Raw genomic sequence first — 20,799 nt, forward strand, 5'->3', positions numbered from 1 at the left:
TTATCCCCACAGAGCTGCATTGGTAGAGAGAAGGTGTATTTTCCTAACACGAACTGTTATATGTTTACACGTCTGAGTTTGTAGAATTTTACCGGAGAATGCTGAGTGTCAGGGAGTTATGTGCAGAGGTAAGGAAGAAGGAATGAATCTTTAGTTTGGCTGGGAATTCTGAAAATATTCAAGAAAGGGTCCCCACACCTTTTGGAACTTTATGTCCAAATTGAGAGTCGAATAATGGATCTTCTCAAGGTATAGACTGGACTTGATGTCCCAAAGCCACTGAGCATGGGTGGGTGGGGCAGCATCCCTCCACCTGAACAAAACTGCACACCTGGCCAGAAGAGAGGCAAAAGACAGTATGCAACATTTGGTCGGACTTAGATGCATGTCGCCCTCTCTGGAGGTGCTGAAAAGAGCAATCAAAGGGCTAGATTCCAGATTGAAATTAAGTATTTGGAATAGAGTTTGGAAAACATCTTTCCAGTATTTTTCCAAGCTAGGGCATGTTCAGTACATGTGAATAAGGGAAGCCTTGCCCCTTTTGCATTTGTTGCAGCAGGGATTAACATCTGGGTAAATGCGAGATAATTTAGTTTTAGACATATAAGCCCTGTGTACGACCTTGAACTGTAACAGGCAGTGGTGGGCACATAAAGAGGTTGAGTTAACTAACTTGAGAACTGAATCCCATACATCGTCTGACAGTGAAAAATTCAAATCTCACTAAAGACATTGTTTTGGTGTAAATTGCCTCAGTAAATCTGAAGAATGGTCTGTTATTAGGCTGCTGACCTTCTTGAGGGAAAAACAAATTATATGCTCCTATTTTACCAGTGTTACGGTACTCTCAACCATTTATTGGTTACAAGAGTCAATGCATCTTCAATATTGGGTAAATGTGGTTTATTGAAGATCCACTCAAAAATTGCCCAGAAAAAGACCACCTCAATTTCTGCCCAGAAAGTGGCTAAGCTGATAGTTATACTATGAAACAAAAGATCTGACAGGCATTAAAAAATAGACAACACTTCAACATTGTGAAGTAGGTGCAAAACCACTTGGAAGACTGTTATGATTCAGCTTATAATGCTTTCCTTCGGATCAATGGAAGTATAAAATATTACAAGTCTGTTTAAAATCTAGTTCATAGCCACACTTCCCGTCACAAAACTGCATAAAATTTTCACAAGCTCAAAGTACAGCAGGCAGCATAATCTGCCAAAACCAAGACATTTTTCAGAAAGCCAATTTAATCTGGTCAATGCTCACAATACCTTCAGGCTCTTTTGACAAGTAGATTAGAAAGAAAAAAATCATTGACAAGAGTGGAGCTTAACCATTTCCTAATTTTAACTGTAATAAATCTGATGAGATTTTTACATCACTATTCAGCAGATAATACACAAAAACATAGTGGCTTTCTTTTTAAAATAAACTAAGACAGCATCTTTGTTCTGTGATGAGCTGGATATGTTTTGCGTTGTCAGGAAATCCAATCAATGATTTTGGTTTACATGTAGAAAATGCATCAGATGATAGTAAACAAGACTGACCATGCAAATAAATCTGGGGAGAATAAACAACTGCAAGAATATAGCAAATAGATTGGGCAGCACACTAGTAAATTGGCAAGTGCAATTAATTTTGGACAATAAACTGCTCTGGGCAAAAGACAGAAAGAATAAAGTATACGATAGGATGCTGACTAGCAATGAGACAATAAAAGCTTGGAGGGCAGGTAGAAAGTTCCAAAGGAAAAAGAAACAGATATTCAGGATAGCTATTTTCTTGCCAAGCAGAAGAACAAGATTTATGTCTGAACTACATGCAAAACCAAGCAGAGCACTGATACTCACAACATGCAGTTCTATGCAGGAAGGCAAAGAGACAGCAGGTGCTGGAGGAAGTCGGCAGCATCTGTAGAGGGAAATGAATTGTTGCTGTTTTGGGTCAAGATCCTACATCAGGACTGAGAATGTAGGAAAGTAGCCAGTACAGGCAAGACAGTAGGGAAAATGGGTCAGGAGGTGTGAGGCGGACCAACGAGGAGTGAGGGGAAAATGAAGTTGGAGATAAGAGCTGGAGTGTGCTGAGCAGGGACACAAAGCTGACAAGGACTGGAATTTACGAAGCCTGTCATAAGGGGAACTACTCTACTCAAGGGAGAGATGGACAGATGAAAATAGAGGGGATCAAATGGATAAAGTGGATAGGAAGGAGGTAAATGTAACCATAATGTATTTTCAGAGGGGTGAGGAGCAGGAATAAAGGGTGATGTGAGGTATGAGAAAAGTTAGAAAGGGACCAAAGTGGGAATGGATCAGAAGGAGCAAGAGCATGCGCCAACAATCAGGTGGGGTGGCAGAAGCAGGGGTTTCCAGAAGTAGCCAAATTCAATATTCATGCCATTGGATTATAGACCACCCAGGTGAAATGAGAGGTTTGCATTTGGCCCTACCCTGGCAGTGAAGGCAGCCAAAGATGGATTTGTCAATGTGGGAATTTGAAGGGGAATTGAAATGGCATGCAACTGGGAGCTTGGGGTGGTCACTAGAGAGTGCTGGTAATTTGCAAACTCCTTGCCTAGTTTATGCTTGGTCTCGCTGATACAGAGGAGGCCAGATTGGGAGAAATGAAAACAGCAGACAAGGTTGGAGGTGGTGTGCATAAATCTTTGCCTCACTTGGAAGGGCTGTCCAGATCTCCCAGTATTGGTGATGGAGGCAGTGTGGCTTTTCTTGCAATTGCAAGAGAAAGTGCCAGAGGTCAATGAGTGGAGAATAGGGAGAGATGATGAAGCAGGGAGCCATGGAGAGAGTGGTCCTTGCATAAGGAGCTGGGGGGGGGGGGGGGTGTGGAGAAGATGCAATGAATGGTGGAATTCCATTGCAGCTGACAGAAATGGCTAAGTATGATATGCTGGATGTGGGGAATAACAGAGGGAAAGCTGGACTAAAGGAACTCTTTTCTCTTTTTGAGGTAGATGTTAGGCTGAGGGGTAAAAGCAAGACAAGGAAATGCAAATGTGAGAGGACTCAATAACAGAAGAGAAGCCACGTTTCCTGAAAAAAAATTCACATGTACTGGCATGGAGATCCTTGAGAGCAGACACAGTGGAGAAAGAGTCTATGTGGGAAGAGGTGTGGGATTATAGGAGTGACAATGGATTGCTTATTGACCAAGAGATCCAGACAAGGAAGGGTCAGGAATAATATAAGTGAACTTGAAAGCACGTTGGAAGTTAGCAGAAAAGGTACAAAACTGATGAGTCCTACACAAATGCAGGTTGTGGCACCAATGCAGCTGATGTGACAGAGTTGGCAAGTAGTTCCAGACATTCTCTTGGACAAGGACCATTCCATGTTGCCATCAAAAAAAAAAACAGGCAGAACTAGGCCCATGCAAGTGCCCAAACTTTGCAGGAAGAATCAAAAGCAAAATTGTTCAGAATGTACAAGCTTTGCTAGTCATGTGAGCATTAATAAAGAGAAATTGATTAGATCTTTGATGAATTAAGTGGAAGACTTGAATACCTTTCTGATGGGGTGTAAGAAGACTGACCAGCCAGTGAAGATGAGAGTGTGGGTGCCAGGGAATTCAAAGCTAACAAAATGGTGGAGAGCATGTGAAGTGTCCCAGAAGTAGCTGTAAAGGGAACACGAAACTCAACACTAGTTAGAAATGGGAATGGTAGCTCTGTCGAAAAACTGAATATGGCTGCTTACTTTGCAGTAGGAAGCAGATTTAATTAGAAGAGGCAAAACTTAAAAAACTGTTAATAGGCATTTGGCACTTCCATATAAATTATATGGGAGCCCAATGTACCAGGTTCATAAAACAAATTAGTTGGTTGAAGTTTTAAACACAAGATGTGAAACAAATACAAGTTGGAAACTCCTGCTTTCTGCAGGCTCTTTAAGTGCCCTAATCTCTACAATACTATGAACAGCTGCAAATAGGGATTCAAATAACTTTTCCCTCTCTACAAACCAAATGGACCTAAATGACAATTTTGTAATTTTTATGATCCTATGAAGCTCGACACTACAGGGACTTGACAACTGATACATATTGGAAGGCTTAATTAGTACTACATGGAAAGCTTCTCTGTTCACAACCGCGGAAACAAGTTATCAAAGCATTAGAATGAAAGGCAAGTTTTCACTTCCAAGTAATGCAGACTAAATGAGGTGAGAGGTACAGTATATCTGGATCCTCAATTGGGAATCAATCGGGTAAAGGAAAGGGGAATAAGCTGTGACCAAAGAGAAGCTGCCACATCTGCAAGACTTACACCAAATTCCTTCCCTGCAGATTTAACACTTTCTTTGCACCCTGCGTATGGTGAGACTTGGGCTGGAAGATACAGCTTCTTCTTGGGTACAGCATTAGGTTTCTAATGCTCTGCAAGGTACCCCAGTACACATAAAACAAGGAAACAGCACCTCATTTCAAGTTTGAAAACAATTTTCTATCTGAGCATGACCATACTGATGCAATTGGGAGCTAATGGATTACAATGCACGTCTTGTCAAGGAAAATCTTGATAAAATTTAAACAAAAGCTTCGTAACTCAGCCCAGGAAATATTTGATCAGTCATTCCGCACAGATACATTTCTGAACCATGCATAAATACAAATTGAATCAAGTGGACAAAATTAACAACATGCACTTGACTTTCATCACCCAGAGCAGCAAATCAGTGGGAGGTTTCAATGGGTGTTAATTGTTCATAGCTTTGCAAATTAGTACTGGGCAGTCATCAGCTAACAAGATGAGTAAAAGCAGTGTTTTTCATTTAAATGTTTTTTTCCTTACTCTGACCCAGCAGGGAACATCAACTTCATCGTCCTGCAGTATGCCAATACCTTCTGTCACATGTTTGTCAATTCTCCTTCAGTTCCTATGCCACTGACCTATTGGTCTATTAGCCGATGAGCACATCTTTGGGATGTGGGAACTGAGAAGACTGAGAGGAAACCTATGTGGTCAGGCATAACATATGCAAACTCCTCACAAACAGCACCCAAGGTCAATATCAAATCGGTGTCTCTGAAGCAGTACTAACAGCAATATTAATCTAACACTGACTATTACTGAGTAAAATTATTTAAACTCATTTCGGTCTGAAAGAAGCAACCATTTATTAAAATTAATTTCCAAATTTTCATTCTCCTGCATATTCCAGTAATAGCAGACAAATTATTATGTTGGGTAAATACTAATTCACACCAATCAAGACTCAATTGGCCCAAACAATGCAATGCAATTGAAGCACAAGCTACAGATTATCTACAATGTTGATAAATGGATATAAACAATATTATCTTCAAAGAACTATGCATACCACTCCAAATTATTTTCACATCTCCCATCAAGACTACAAAACAAAATCACAATTTACAATAGCTTTCTCTTTGTTTATTGTTATAATCACTTTTCCATGAAACAAAATGTTCTTGAAACATGTTCAATATTCAATCTTCAATGTTCAATCTTCAATATGCTTATCACTTTAAGCAGGTTTAATCAATAAAGTTGCAAAAATGTTTAAAATCATCACCAAGATTAAAACCCTCCTCATAAGTTTCCCAGAATTGTGGACGTTGCAACAAGGACTAAAAGGGTATGCGGACAGAACAGAGTGCAGACACCGTATAGTCCGCAAGCTGAACCAGACCTTTGAGAGCTGGACTTCCCTTTGTACAACCTTTTCTGAGTGTGGAAGTTCACTTCAACCAAAGGCCAAAACAATAAGCCGATAGAGACAGCGTGCAGACATAGTGCAATCACCCCGAATGAACAAGGTTCGCGAAAGCCTAGCTCTCCTTTGTACAGTCTTTCTGTTCAAGCCTGAGAATCAAGATCTCTCAGCGTACCAAGACAAAATGAAGGTCCAAACAAAGAATTCTAGGGCAACACATTGCTAGACAGTTATTTTACTAATTCTCAAGCATAATTGGCCTGAAATATGTATTATGATTGGTAGTTAAATATGCAAATGTTGGGATTCAGAAGTTCACAAAGTTGCTAATAGATCAATATCCAACTAGTCAATTTCAGTTTAAAAAGTTATTTCTTTGGTCAAACTTCAGAACATTCTGGTGACAGGGACCAGTCTGCTCTCCTTGAGTACAAGTAAAGTGTGATTGAGGGATGAGTGTGAGCTGTTGGAGTCTAGTTAATTGTCATCAAAAGAATCATAATTTTAACTACAAATGAACGCAACTAAATGAAGGAAACAAACACACAGATGGGTTTGAGATCAACCATTTACTCATCCAAAAATTCTCATGTGGGCTTTTCCAATGTGCCAATATGTCACTACACTTATGGTAACAAGGTGTTGTGAAAGCAATGTAACAAGAGAGCAAGCCCAACCATTATTCGTTGTTTTACTGTTGAACAGGCAAGAGAGCAGAAATAAAGCAAGATCTCTGACCCAACCTGTGCACACTGGAAAAGTGTCCATCATAATCAGGCCAATTTGCTTGCTTCATAAAGCCCATTTCCTCAGTTGATAAATATATCTATCACAAAAGGACACTTTAACAAGCTTAGAGTAAAATTATGTACTTAAGCAAAAGCGACTTGACCCATATCAACAGGCGGAATGGAAAGGAAATTCATGTATAAACGTGAATGCAAACAGAAAGAAGCAGGCCAAGCAGGAGGCCAGGGCAGTACTTACGCATCATACCTCTGCTGTGTAACTATTTTGTTCTTGTTTTTGTCGACTGTACTGGATGACTGGTGCAAAAAGTTGGGATTCATTTTATAAAGTTCCTGGAGCAGCTTCTGTTCGTATTCTTGATGTTTTCCTGCCTGTGGAAGAAAATGAGATAACTTTACCGGGGCTCAATGCAAGCAGAGTGGCACAAAGCACAAGAGCAATTTATACCCTTGACAAAGTGTATAAAATGATGCAGATGATTGCTAATTACAATACTTAGTACTAATAACGAGGGGTGAGAAATCATTATTTGAATTTCTCCCTCCCTGTAAATCAAGAAAAGGGTGCTTGACCTCAGTGAAATCTCAAGTTCAAATCCCTTCTCCAACCAGATATCCCACAACACTTGTTCCAGAATCTAAGACAAATAATAATGTCAATTCCACCTCTTGTGTCATACATGCTATTCAATATGTAAGTAATTGGGTTTCACGTTAGTGCCCCATTAACGTACTTTATTAACGTATGTATTTACTGTGTAATGTCCAAATCCATGATTACCTCAATATCATGGTCAAGATTATTGTCATCTGACTGTACATATATAAACCTAATGCTCCACCAGACCACAGTGCACCCACAATAAAACATTACCACAAATTAATTCTACTTCCGGGATGCTGAGGCGCAATGAGTAGCAGCAGTACTCTCAATGGATATGATTAAATATTCCCGTTTCAGCCTGATACAGCTAAAAAGCACAACTGCTTCCAAGGTCAGTCCAGTCAACAAAGATGTCAATGCATTTAAACGAACTGTCGCTGCTTAAAACCGACGGAAACAACACTGATTGTGGTTCGAAGTGCCCACGGAGGACACCTCAGAGGAGGCGTGGGTGTAGATTGGGACTACAAGTGCGTTTAAGGAAACGGGGTTTTAAACTCCCTATACCGACAACCTTGCTGGTAAATAAAATCAATGATCTCAGAGCCAGGGTGCTGAATCAGAGGGACATGAGGACCGCATGTGTCCTTTGTTTCACGGATTCCTAGTTAACCCCTTCTGTTCTGGATGCAGCGATCCAGATCGACAGGTTTACTATACACCATCAGGATAGATCTATAGAGTCTCTCAAAAGCAGAGGTGGAGGAGTATGCCTCATGATCAACACTTCTTGGTGCACAAATATATCAGTGCTGTCCCAATTCTGCTCATCAGACCTGGAATATCTAGCAGTAAAGTGACGTCCTTTTTACCTACCATGGGAGTTCTCTGGGGTCATTTTGGTAGCAGTTTACATTCCACCTCAGGCCAATGCCAAGCAGGCTTTAGATGATCTGAGTAATGGGATCAACATGCACAAAGCAGCAACGCCTTTACCATCGTTTTGGGAGATTTTAACCAGGCCATTCTGAAAAACATCACTAACAACTGCAATTCCAGAGGAAACTTGGACCATTGCTACACCACCATCAAGAACGCCTACCGTGCTATTCCATGCCCTGACTTCGGAATGTCCGATCACCTAACTGTACTTCTACTCACTGAGTATGGGCAGAGACTGAAGACTGCAGCACCAGCAGTGAGGACCAAGGAGGTATGGACAAGGGAAGCACAGGAGCGCCTACACGACTGCTTTGAATCGGGGGACTGGACTGTATTCAGGGATTCATCTTCAAACCTGGATGAGTATTGCTGCAGTTGTTACTGACTTCATTAAAACCTGTGTGGATGAGCATGTGCCCACAAAGACTTATTGTACATTCCCAAACCAAAAGCAGTGGATGAACCAGGAGGTATTTTGTCTGCTGAAGATCTGTGGCATTCAAGCCTGGTGACTCAGGCTTGTACCAGAAAACCAAGTATGATTTGCGGAGGGCTATTTCAAGGGCGAAGAGCCAATTTCATGAGGTTGGAGGTAACATCAGATGCATGGCAACTCTGGCAAAGGCTGCAAGTCATTACTTCCTACAAAACGAAACACAGTAGTATGAATGGCAGCAATGCTTAACTACCAGATGAACTCAAAGCCTTCTATGCACACTTTGAAAGGGAGAACACTACGGCTGTGAAGATCCCTGCTGTACCTGATGACCTTGTGATCTCCGTCTCAGAAGCCGATGTTAGACTGTCTTTAAAGAGAGTGAACCCTTACAAGTCAGTAGGTCCCGATGGAGTACCTGGTAAGGCTCTGAAAACCTGTGCCAACCAAATCGCAGGAGTATTCAAGGACATTTTCAACCTCTCACTGCTGTGGGCGAAAGTTCCCACTTGCTTCAAGAAGGCAACAATTATACCAGTGTCTAAGAAGAATAATGTGGGCTGCCTTAATGACTATTGCCTAGTAGAACTCACATCGACAGTGATGAAATGCTTTGAGAGGTTGGTCATGACGAGACTGAACTCTTGCCTCAGCAAGGAACCGGACCCACTGCAATTCGCCTGTTGCCACAATAGGTCAACGGCAGACGCAATCTCAATGGCTCTCAACATGGCTTTAGACCAGCTGGACAATACAAACACCTACATCAGGATGCTGCTCATTGACTGTAATTCACATTTAATACCATCATTCCCACAACCCTGATTGTAAATTTGCAGAACCTGGACCTCTGTACCTCCCTCTGCAATTGGATCTTCGGTTTCCTAACTGGAAGACAACAATCTGTGCGGATTGGTGATAACATATCCTTCTTGCTGACAATCAACATTGGCGCACCTCAGGGGTGGGTGCTTCGCCCACTGCTTAAAACTCTCTATATACACATGACTGTGTGGCTAGGCATAGCTCAAATATCATTTATAAATTTGCTGATGATACAACCATTGTTGGTAGAATCTCAGGTGGTGATGAGAGGGCATACAGGAGTGAGATATGCCAACTAGTGGAGTGGTGCCGTAGCAACAACCTGGCACGCAACGTCAGTAAGATGAAAACTGACTGTGGACTTCAGGAAGGGTAAGATGATGGGGGACGTCACGTGATGACGTAGGATCGGGACGTGGAAATCCAGCTCTCCTGTAAAAAACTAATAAATTAATGTTTAAGTGAAGAAACGTTAATAAATATTTTCTAAAAACTACGTCTAAACTACTCAGGATTTTCCTTAGATATGCCTCCTAAACAGATACAGAAGAAAACTTCTACTTTGAAGACAGTACAAGCTGGGCCAGCCACCATGAAGAAGCCTCGGACTCAAGTGCATCTTACCTCCGGCGATACAGAACAGGAATCGGCGGCAACATCAACAGTCTCCAAGAAGGAACAACAGAACTGCGCGTGCGCGCAGGAAAGGGCATGCGCAGACATGAGCAATTTGAACTACAAATCCCAGCTACGATTGGAAGTGGAAGTGAAAATGAACCTGAGGTGGATTTGGATTCTCTGGAACATACAGATGAAAATGAGGAGGTAAAAGAAGAACAACAGGAAGAGGTTGGAGGTGAAAGATATTCTGGAGACATAAGAGAAGCTTTGGTGCAAATAATGCATGAATTAAAAGAATTAAAAACATTCAAAATAATAAAAGATGATATTAAAATATGAAGACTATGTTTGATAAAATGGTGAAAAAACAGAAAATGGACAAGTAAGTTAAAAAGCTGGAAGAAATAGTGGGAGACACTATTGATAGAGTGAATAAAATAGAAGATAATATTCTTGCCTGGACATCAGAAAGAAAACGACTGTTGGAAAAAATAGACGTGCTTGAAAATTTTAGTAGACAAAATATTAAAATTGTTGGTCTTAAAGAAGGGATAGAGGGAGAGGATCCAATAAAATTTTTTCAAAAATGGATCCCAGAAAATTTGGAAATGGAAGAGGGAACCCAGTTGATTGAAATCGAAAGGGTCCACAGAGCCTTAAGACCAAAACCTCAACTTGATCAAAACCCACGACCAATCTTGATAAAATGCTTAAGGTATCAAGATAAAGAAAAGATCCTGAAGGCGGCTGCCCAATGAGCCAGAAAGAGAAATGAGCCACTGATGATAGAAGGGAAAGCAGCTCTTTTCTATCCTGATATAAGTTATGACCTTTTGAAGAGAAAGAAGGAATTTAATCCAGCGAAAAAAGTTTTATGGGAAAAGGGTTATAAATTTATATTGCGCCACCCGGCAACACTGATAATTTTTTTGGATGACGGAAAAAGAAGATTTTTTTTACTGATCATCGGGATGCAGAGGAGCTTGCACAAGAACTCCCAAATATTCGCTAGACACAGTAAAGATTTAAAAGTGAAATAGATTAAAGATGAAGACGGGGACGGTGAAGTGAGTTGATGGACATTAAGGACAGAAGAATATTTAAATATACTTTTAATTATATGATACAGGGGGAGAAAGGTAAAAATTTGAGAAATATTAATCGAGAGTAGTGACATTTTTTCTTCTCTTATATATACTTTTTTCATGTTACAGGGGAGCTGGGGGAACTTTGGATCGATCACTACGGGATTCACATGTGTAATCATGGTGTTTGCCATGACCCGCACAATGGAGGGGGGTAATGTTGTGTTTTCTTTCATTCACAACATTAGCGGGGGGGGGGGGGGTTGTTATTTTTTTCTTTATAATCTATTTTTCTTTTATCTTTCTTTCTTTGCCTGGATAATCGGAGGGGACACACATAGCAACATGGAGAATTTTAAAATAATTCCCCAAGGTACTATGAGAGTTGAAATATTATGTGTTATTATAGACTGGAGTAACCCCGTTAAAAATAATGACTAATTTACTGAATTTTTTAAGTTTTAATGTTAATGGGCTTAATGGACCGGTGAAAAGAAAAAGAATTTTAACATACATTAAGAAAATGAAAATAGATATAGCTTTTATACAAGAAACACATTTAACAAAGAGAGAACATCAGAAAGTAAAGAGAGATTGGGTGGGAAATGTTATAGCAGCTTCATTTAATTCAAAAGCAAGGGGAGTTGCAATTTTGGTCAACAAAATTTTACCAATGAAAATACAAAATGTATTAATTGATTCTGCGGGAAGATATGTAACTATACATTGTCAAATCTTTTCAGAACTATGGACTCTTATGAATATTTATGCACCAAATGAAAACTATGTAAAATTTATACAACAGGCTTTTTTGAATTTGGCTGATGCACATGATAAAATATTAATAGGTGGAGACTTTAACTTTTGTCTAGACCCAGTTTTAGATAGATCAACAAAGGTAGTTACAAAACCAAAAGTAGCAAAATTAACTTTATCATTGATGAAAGATCTAAATTTGATTGATATATGGAGAAGAATTAAACCAAGAGAAAGAGATTATTCATTTTATTCAAATAGACATAAAACTTATTCAAGGATAGATTTTTTCCTACTATCAGCGAATATTCAAGATAGTGAAAAATATGGAATATAAAGCAAGAATATTGTCCGATCATTCCCCCTTGATAATGACAATGATAATGATGGATAAGGAGGAATCGATTTACAGATGGAGATTTAATTCAATATTATTAAAACGTCAAGATTTTTGTGATTTTATGAAAAAGCAGATTCAGTTTTTTTTAAGATACAAACTCACACTCAGTTGATGATAAATTTATATTATGGGAAGCGATGACAGCACATTTGAGAGGCCAGATAATAAGTTATACTTCTAAAATTAAGGAGGAATATATGGTAGAAATAGATCAATTGGAAAAAGAGATTACAAAATTAGAAAAAGAATCTCAAAGATATATGACAGAAGAAAAACAAAGACAACTTGTTAATAAGAAGCTACAATATAATACACTTCAGACATACTGAACAGAAAAAGCAATTATGAGAACTAAACAGAGATATTATGAACTAGGTGAAAGATCACACAAGATTCTTGCTTGGCAGTTAAAAACAGACCAAGCTTCCAAATCGATAAATGCAATTAGAACAAGTGTAAATAACATTACTTATAAACCCTTAGAAATCAATGAAACTTTTAAAAATTTTTATTCAGAACTGTATCAATCAGAATCACAAAATGATATTGTTGAGATAGAAAGATAGAAAGGTTTTTATCACAAATAGCTCTCCCAAAATTGAATTCGGAACAACAGAAGGGATTAGATGTGCCTTTTACATTAAAAGAGGTCGAAGAAGCTCTAGGATCACTTCAGAGTAATAAATCTCCAGGAGAAGATGGTTTTCCGCCTGAATTTTACAAAAAGTTTACAGATTAATTCCTCCTTTTATGGAGCTAATACACCAAGCAGAATGAATGCATAAACTTCCAGAATCTTTTTCGACGGCTATTTTAATAGTATTGCCAAAAAAAGACAGAGATCTTTTAAAGCCAACATCATATAGACCTATTTCTTTGTTGAACACGGACTATAAAATAATAGCAAAGCTTTTATCTAATAGATTATCTAAATACTTAACAAAATTAATACACGTGGACCAAACAGGATTTATTAAAAATAGACAATCGGCAGATAATGTAACTCGGTTACTTAGCATAATTCATTTGGCACAAAAGAGGGAAGAAATAAGTGTAGCAGTTGCTTTGGATGCAGAAAAAGCATTTGATAGATTGGAATGGGATTTTTTATTTAAGGTATTAGAAAAATATGGATTAGGAGTATCCTTTATAAAATGGATTAAAACCTTAAATACTAACCCCAAAGCTAAAGTGGTGACAAATGGCCAAATTTCAACATCATTTCAGTTAACAAGGTCAACTAGACAAGGTTGTCCATTATTACCTGCTTTATTTGTGTTGGCGATAGAACCATTAGCTGAATTGATTAGAACTGACTCAGATATTATGGGTTTCAGAGTTAATCAGGAGGAATATAAGATTAACTTATTTGCTGATGATGTTTTGATTTATCTAACTAACCCATTGCATTTGTTGTATAAATTATCTTCTAGATTGGAAGAATATGGGAAAATATCAGGGTACAAAATAAATTGGGATAAAAGTGAAATTCTACCCCTTACTAAAGGAAATTATAGTCAATGTTGATTAATAACTCAATTTAGATGGCCGATAAATGGTATAAAGTATTTAGGTATAAGAGTTGATAATGATATAAAGAATTTATATAAACTAAATTATTTGCCATTATTGAAAAAAATTCAAGAGGATCTTGATAAATGGATGATGTTACCAATAACATTAATAGGTAGAGTCAATGCTGTAAAAATGAATATATTCCCTAGATTACAATATTTATTCCAAACACTACCAATACAATTACCACAGAAGTTCTTGCAAGAGTTAAATAAATGTGTGAGGAAATTCCTTTGGAAAGGTAAGATGTCAAGAATATCATTGGAAAAATTGACATGGAAATTTGACCTAGGAGGGTTACAATTACCAAATTTTAAGAATTATTACAAAGCAAATCAACTTAGATTTATTGCATCTTTTTTTGATGAAGATAAACCGGCATGGATTAGAATAGAATTAGATGAAATAGGAGAAAATATACCAGAAGATTTTATATATGAATGGGAATCTAAATGGAGATGGGAAAAGAATCTCCTATACTAAAACATTTGATTGATTTATGGAATAAGATAAATGTTGATGATGAGATAAAGAAATCTTTATTAGCAAAGAGACCTTTAATTCAAAATAAACTTATTCCTTTTACAATGGATAATCAACTTTTATATAACTGGTTTCACAAAGGGATTAGATATATAGGAGACTGTTTTGAAGGAGGTATATTAATGTCATTTGACCAATTAAAGAATAAATATAAAATATCAAATAACACTCTTTTCTGTTATTTCTAATTAAGGGCTTATTTAAGAGATAAACTGGGTCAAACAATGTTATTGCCGAAACCTAATGAAATAGAAACTTTAATTCATAAAGGAAAAATTTAAAAATTTATTTCTGGTATGTATAATTTGATTCAAAAACAGGCAATTAAACAAGGAATTCATAAGTCAAGACAAAAATGGGAAACTGATTTGAATATTAAAATTGATGAAACAAGTTGGTCAAGATTATGTCTTGACAGTATGACAAATACAATAAATGTTCCGACTAAGATTAGTACAATATTATTTTTTACATCAATTATATATTACACCACAAAAATAAATAGATTAAACTCAAATTTATCTGATCAATGTTTTCGATGTAATCAAGAAATTGGTACTTTTTTTTACACTCTACTTGATCTTGTTTTAAAATTCAACTTTTTTGGACAAATTTAAGAGTTTTACTGGAACAAATTATTGGAATACAACTTCCACATAATCCAACATTATTTTTACTAGGCGATATTGAAGGGATAAAATCGAATTCCAAATTGAATAAATATCAGAAAGAATTCATAAAAATTGCATTGGCAGCAGCCAAAAAGGCGATTGCAGTTACTTGGAAATCGGATTCATACTTAAGTATAGATCGTTGGAAGAATGAAATTTTTTGCTGCATTCCACTTGAAAAAATTACTTATAATTTAAGAGATAAATATAAAATATTTCTGAAAATTTGGCACCCTTATTTACAAAAGATACCATTAAATATATAGGTGCTCCGAAGATAAAATTATTGGTTATCTGGGGAAATAAATAAATATACATATTAAAGCTATTATGAACTCCATGGAGCATGTGGGGATCTTCCGATTTCCAGGCATTCTTTCTTTCTTTTTTCTTCTCTTTTTTTTCTATAGGGATATGTTAGGGGTTAAGGGTTGATAATTTTTTTTTCTTTCTGTAACCTATTTGAAAATTCAATTAAAAAATTTTTTTTTAAACGGAAGTGTAAGATGAAGGAGCACATATTAATCCTCAGAGGCATCAGAAGTGTTAGAGAGTGAGCAGCTTCAAGTTCTTCAGTGTCAATATATCTGAGGATCTAACCTGGTCCCAACATATCGATGTAGTCATAAAGAAGACAAGACAGCGGCTATACTTTATTAGGAGTTTGAAGAGATTTGGCATGTCAACAAATCCACTCTGTGTACTGTGGAGAGCTTTCTGACAGGCTGCATCACTGTCTGGTATGGAGGGGCTACTGCACAGGACTGAAAGAAGCTACAGAAGGTTGTGAATCTAGTCAGCTCCATCTTGGGTACTCGCCTACAAAGTACCCAGGACGCCTTTAGGGAGCGGTATCTCAGAAAGGCAGCGTCCATTAATAAGGACCTCCAGCACCCAGGGCATGCCCTTTTCTCACTGTTACCATCAGGTAGGAGGAACAGAAGCCTGAAGGCACACACTCAGTGATTTAGGAACAGCTTCTTCCCCTCTGCCATCCGATTCATAAATGGACATTGAATCTTTGGTCACTACCTCACTTTTTTAAAAAAATATGCAGCATTTCTGTTTTTGCACATTTTTTAAAATCTATTCAATGCACGTAACTGATTTATTTGTTCGTTATTTTTTTCCCCCTGCTAGATTATGTATTGCATTGAACTGCTGCTGCTAAGTTAACAAATTTCACGTCACATGCGGGTGATAATAAACCTGATTCCAGCAAACAGTATAGTAACATTGTTCTAGTGACGCAATCTCAGTCGCACAGCCTGGGGAGAAAAAGCTGTTACCCAGGTTGGCAGTCCGAGTCCTGATACTCCGGTACCTCCTTCCTGATGGTAGTGAGTCAGGATATTCAGATATCCACTGAGCCTCCACCGGTGGAGACTTCTGAAGATTCACTTTTTGCTGGTTGAAGAAATTTCTCACCACAAGCCTGACCCCTTATTTGGCGGATGTGACTGAGCTTCATAAACTCCATAAAGATCCTTGCATTTACCTTGTTTCACCAAGAACCTTTTACATTTCAGTAAATTCACTTCTCTCTCTAAATTTCCATACGTCCAGTCAGCTTAATGTCCCAATATGCAACAAACTTGACTCAGAAACCAGTGAGTGAACCATTATAGCTTTTCCTCATGTACTGTTTATGCTTTGTTAAGCAGGAAACTAGACCTGGACACAATATTATGGATGTGGGTCATACCAGTGCAGTAAACTGACTTTGCTCACATCCAAATCCTCTATGAAGACTAAGTTAAATGTCTTCAAAAAGGAGTTATTTAAAAACAGGAAAAATACAAGCTTTGACCTCAAATAAAGCTGTATCATCAGCTCTGCCTCTCATCAAATGTCATTGTGTTTTAGAGCAAGGCCAGGCTGATATGTCATCTTGGCCTGACTTGCCACACTTCACCATTCTACATTTTCCCTATCAATTGCCATTGGACTACCAAGCCCACAGCTGCCATATCCTTTCTTTGGTCAAGTATCAAAGCATTTGCTAGCTTCCAATTCACTACTGCTGTTCTGGTAATATTTCGAAGATCACAAAATTCAGCATTTGCTACTCTTCCAACTACCTTATAAATGCATGATATTGGCCATCTGATCCAGGAAATCTGATGTTACTCACCCTTGAAAATACTTCATTTCTCTCAGTTTTGCTTCATCTGTTTTATTTTCACGTTTTCCATAGAAGACAACTGCTTTCCTCCCTCCCTTACAATTTTTCCTTCCTGAACTTCAAAGGAACTTGTATTAATGCTTACTTTTTAAACTTGTAGAAACTGTTATATTTTTAGATCATCTTGTTTGATCAGAATTATAGTAAGATTTCTTCCTCAATCCACTTACTGGAAATTTTCATTCCAACTTAAAATAGGAAATGAGATAACTGGAGGAAATTCTATAATACCTTCAAGGAGAAAGAAAATGTGCTCTTCATATCCAACCTCTGCAGGATATATAACCAACATAATATATGGCAATATTCTTCTGCATTAATAATGATAGTTATATTTATAAATTACATCCTGAAAAATCTGAAATAGTGACCAACATTTATGAGCAGAACACAGGAACATGCGCTTTGCACCTGACCATGCCAATCTAATTAATGCCATCTGCCTTTAACACTGGTCAGTTTCTCTGTCTAAATACTTTTTATAGGTTGTTATTCTTTCTCCTATTAAAAACCTCTCCCAACAGCACATCCTAGATAGCTCCACTTTGTAGTCTCCACTAGTAGCCTTGCACGCCTACATACAAATTTCTCTCTCTCACCTTAAACCTATGCCTTCTAGTGTTTGACATTTCCACACTATATAAAAAAAACTAACTGAAGTGTCCATGCCTTCCAAGATTTAACACACTTATACTGGGTCACTCCTCAGCTACTGATACTTCAGAGAAAACAATCCAACTTTGTCAAACATTTGTTTTTGGTCTGTACTCCAATCCAGCAAAACCTCAGTGAACCTCTTCTGCAGCCTTTCCAAAACTTCCACACACTTCCTGGAACATGGTGAATAACAAGTCGCTCATGAGATGATGAACTCAACACAAACTATAATGTACTAGCCAACAAGTCATTAACTTGCACTCCAAGCAGATTCTGCTCAGATACCACCTCCAGGCAAGGGTTTCCAACCTGGGGTCCGTGGCATAGAAAAGGTTGGGAACCACTGATTAGTGTGGCAGGATTGGAATGCATTACCTTTCAGTTGGCCTGCAGGTGGCAGCAGTGAACCACTTTCTACAACAGCTCGCAATCTTGTGAAGGCAGATGCCACATTGCTATTGGGGAGTTCAGAATTTAAACCCAGTGACAGAGAACAGGGAGGTTTCCAAGTCAGCATGGGCAAGGCTTGCTGTGGGCAGAGGCATTGCTATGCACCTGCAATAATTGTCATTCAAGTTGAGTGGGCTTGTGGTTTGAGGGAAGACTAACCCAGACAGCTTCATAAGACAAATACTGCATACTGTAGAGTGTGATGTGATGTTTGAGGAGCAGTCATCCAGGCAGGTGGAGATTACATTGCCAACTTCTGCCTCTTCCACTGTGGAAGGCTTTGGAAAGTCAGGTAGTCACTTTACAGAATACCCAGCTTCTGAGTTGTCACAGAACACTAAGAGGAGGGTCTTTTCAGCCTGGCACTTATTTAGTACATTCATTACACCAAGGCTTAGTCTTGCTGCACAGAGGTACAAAAATTGTTTCATTATCTGGGTTGCAAATGCTAATGCAAAGCTCAACAAGCGTTGTCACTTCTGCTCTTGTAACCAAAAACATCCAGCAACAAATTAGCTGAAGGAAGCTGGGGACCAGGTCACTGGCCCAAGAAACTCCTGTTATGCTGATGAGGTCAACTAACAATCATAGCCATTTTTTATCCCCCCATTATGTTCGCTTTACTTCAACTCTTGATCTTGTGTTGTCAAATGTGGCTTTGATGTTCATACATTTGGCAGATGGCTAATGTCAGAGCAGTCATAGGACCATAGAGGCCGAACTTGCCAGGCATTGTTGTTCTACACTGTTGGTCTGGTGACTAGGTTTGGGAAAGGTTAGGGCTGCTGGCAAACGTGTGTAGCATTTTCCACAGCCGGGGAGAGGACGAGCAGGTGTCCCTGCTATGGTACGAGGAAGTAGGGCTGGTGGCAGCATGTACAGGGTTAACCACAGACAGTGAAGAGAGGAGCAATGCCCTGGTCAGGGTTAGTAGCAGCAGGGCATGTACAGTTATCCTGAGCAAGAAAGAGGACAAGCAGGTGTCCTTGCTGGGGTACACCACTGTTTTACTTTGGGAACAGAGCATAGTGAGCCACCTGGCCACCAAGACTGCAGTGGAATTGAAACTTGACGTCTGTTCAAGTGACCTTAATGTTGATTTAACCACACTGCCCACTACCTCACCAATAATAAAGAGGACTCAATGCATTACTGATGTACAGGTAATGTTCACTTTGCCAGACATATTCACATCCCCCAAAGAATAAAGACAGATCAATGATATGGTTATTTATTGGATTACACTTGCTTTAGTTTCTATGACACTGTTTATTACAGTAGTAATGTTCACCTGCCTGGGGCCATGCCGATAAATTATGGTTTATGACAAATATGATGATCCACTTGAAAAACAACTCTAAAAACCCAAGTTATTTATCTTGGTTTGCACTGAGCTTCGGCCCAAGTCATCCATTTCTTGCTTATATGTTTAAAATTCGCTACGGCATGGAAGTACTTAGTAAACACCAATTCATTGAACTACTGAGAACAATTAAGTAGTCCATCCACTTTAAGCACATTTACAGAATGCAAACTGCTGCAGCAAACAAATCTGTCCTTGATTGGTCATAATTAATTTGATGTACGCAGCATGAGCAAGTTGTGTCAAAAGTAGAGAAAAATAATCCTACTCTCAGTCAAAGGATAATAATGTAAGTTAATCAAGTATTTCCACCAGGCACCAAAGGAATTTTGATCATTAAGTAAAAAAAGAATATTAACCTGAAGCATATCAAAAGGGCGTAAAATGGGTTAAACTATTCTCCGTTTCTTAGGTGTTTCATAAAACAGGTTAAGATAATCTAATCACTGAACTTTGTTAAAACTGCACAAGGAAGATCAAAGAAAAGATACACAGGTGTCCACTTGAGGGCACTCTTGAATAATATAACTCTAAGTTCTCTTTCCGAGGACAATTACCATCTTGATGCTCTTGAGTAACATAGAAAACCTACAGCACAATACAGGCCCTTTGGCCCACAAAGCTATGCTAAACATGTCCTTACCTTAGAAATTACCTAGGATTACTCATAACTCTCTATTTTTCATAGCTCCATGTACCTGTCCAGGAGTCTCTCAAAAGACCCTATCGTATCCGCCTCCATCACAGTCGCTGGCAGCCCGTTCCACGCACTCATCACTCTGCGTAAAAAACTTACCCCTGATATCTCCTCTGTACCTACTTCCAAGCACCATAAAACTATGCCCTCTCATGATAGCTTTTTCAGCCCTGGGAAAAAGCCTCTGACCATCCACACTATCAATGCCTCTCACCATCTTGTACACCTCTATCAGGTCACCTCTCATCCTCTGTCACTCCAAGGAAAAAAGGACAAGTTCACTCAACCTATTCTCATAAGGCATGCTCCCCAATCCAGGCAACATCTTTGTAAATCTCCTCTGCACCCTTTCTATGGTTTCTACATCCTTCCTGTAGTGAGGCGACCAGAACTGAGCACAGTACTCCAGGTGGGGTCTGACCAGGGTCCTATATAGCTGCAACATTACCTCTCAGCTCCTAAACTCAATCCCATGATTGATAAAAGCCAATGCACCGTATGCTTTCTTAACTAGAGTCAACCTGCACAGCAGCTT

General features: G+C 38.6%; 1 protein-coding gene across 12 annotated transcripts in view; it reads right to left on the reverse strand.

The window, feature by feature from the left end:
• The window catches only part of cnot4b (CCR4-NOT transcription complex, subunit 4b), a 175,427-nt gene that overhangs the window by 68,974 nt on the left and 85,654 nt on the right, over positions 1–20,799 (reverse strand). For 7 of the 12 annotated variants that reach the window (XM_073058938.1, XM_073058944.1, XM_073058936.1 and 4 more), the window contains exon 7: positions 6,693–6,826. In XM_073058938.1, coding sequence (XP_072915039.1) covers positions 6,693–6,826 — 134 coding nt within the window. The remainder of the gene's footprint in view (positions 1–6,692; positions 6,827–20,799) is intronic. The other 5 variants (XM_073058939.1, XM_073058937.1, XM_073058935.1 and 2 more) reach the window with 1 other exon arrangement.

The sequence above is a fragment of the Hemitrygon akajei genome, chromosome 10 (assembly GCF_048418815.1).
Source record: "Hemitrygon akajei chromosome 10, sHemAka1.3, whole genome shotgun sequence".
NCBI lineage: Eukaryota > Metazoa > Chordata > Chondrichthyes > Myliobatiformes > Dasyatidae > Hemitrygon > Hemitrygon akajei.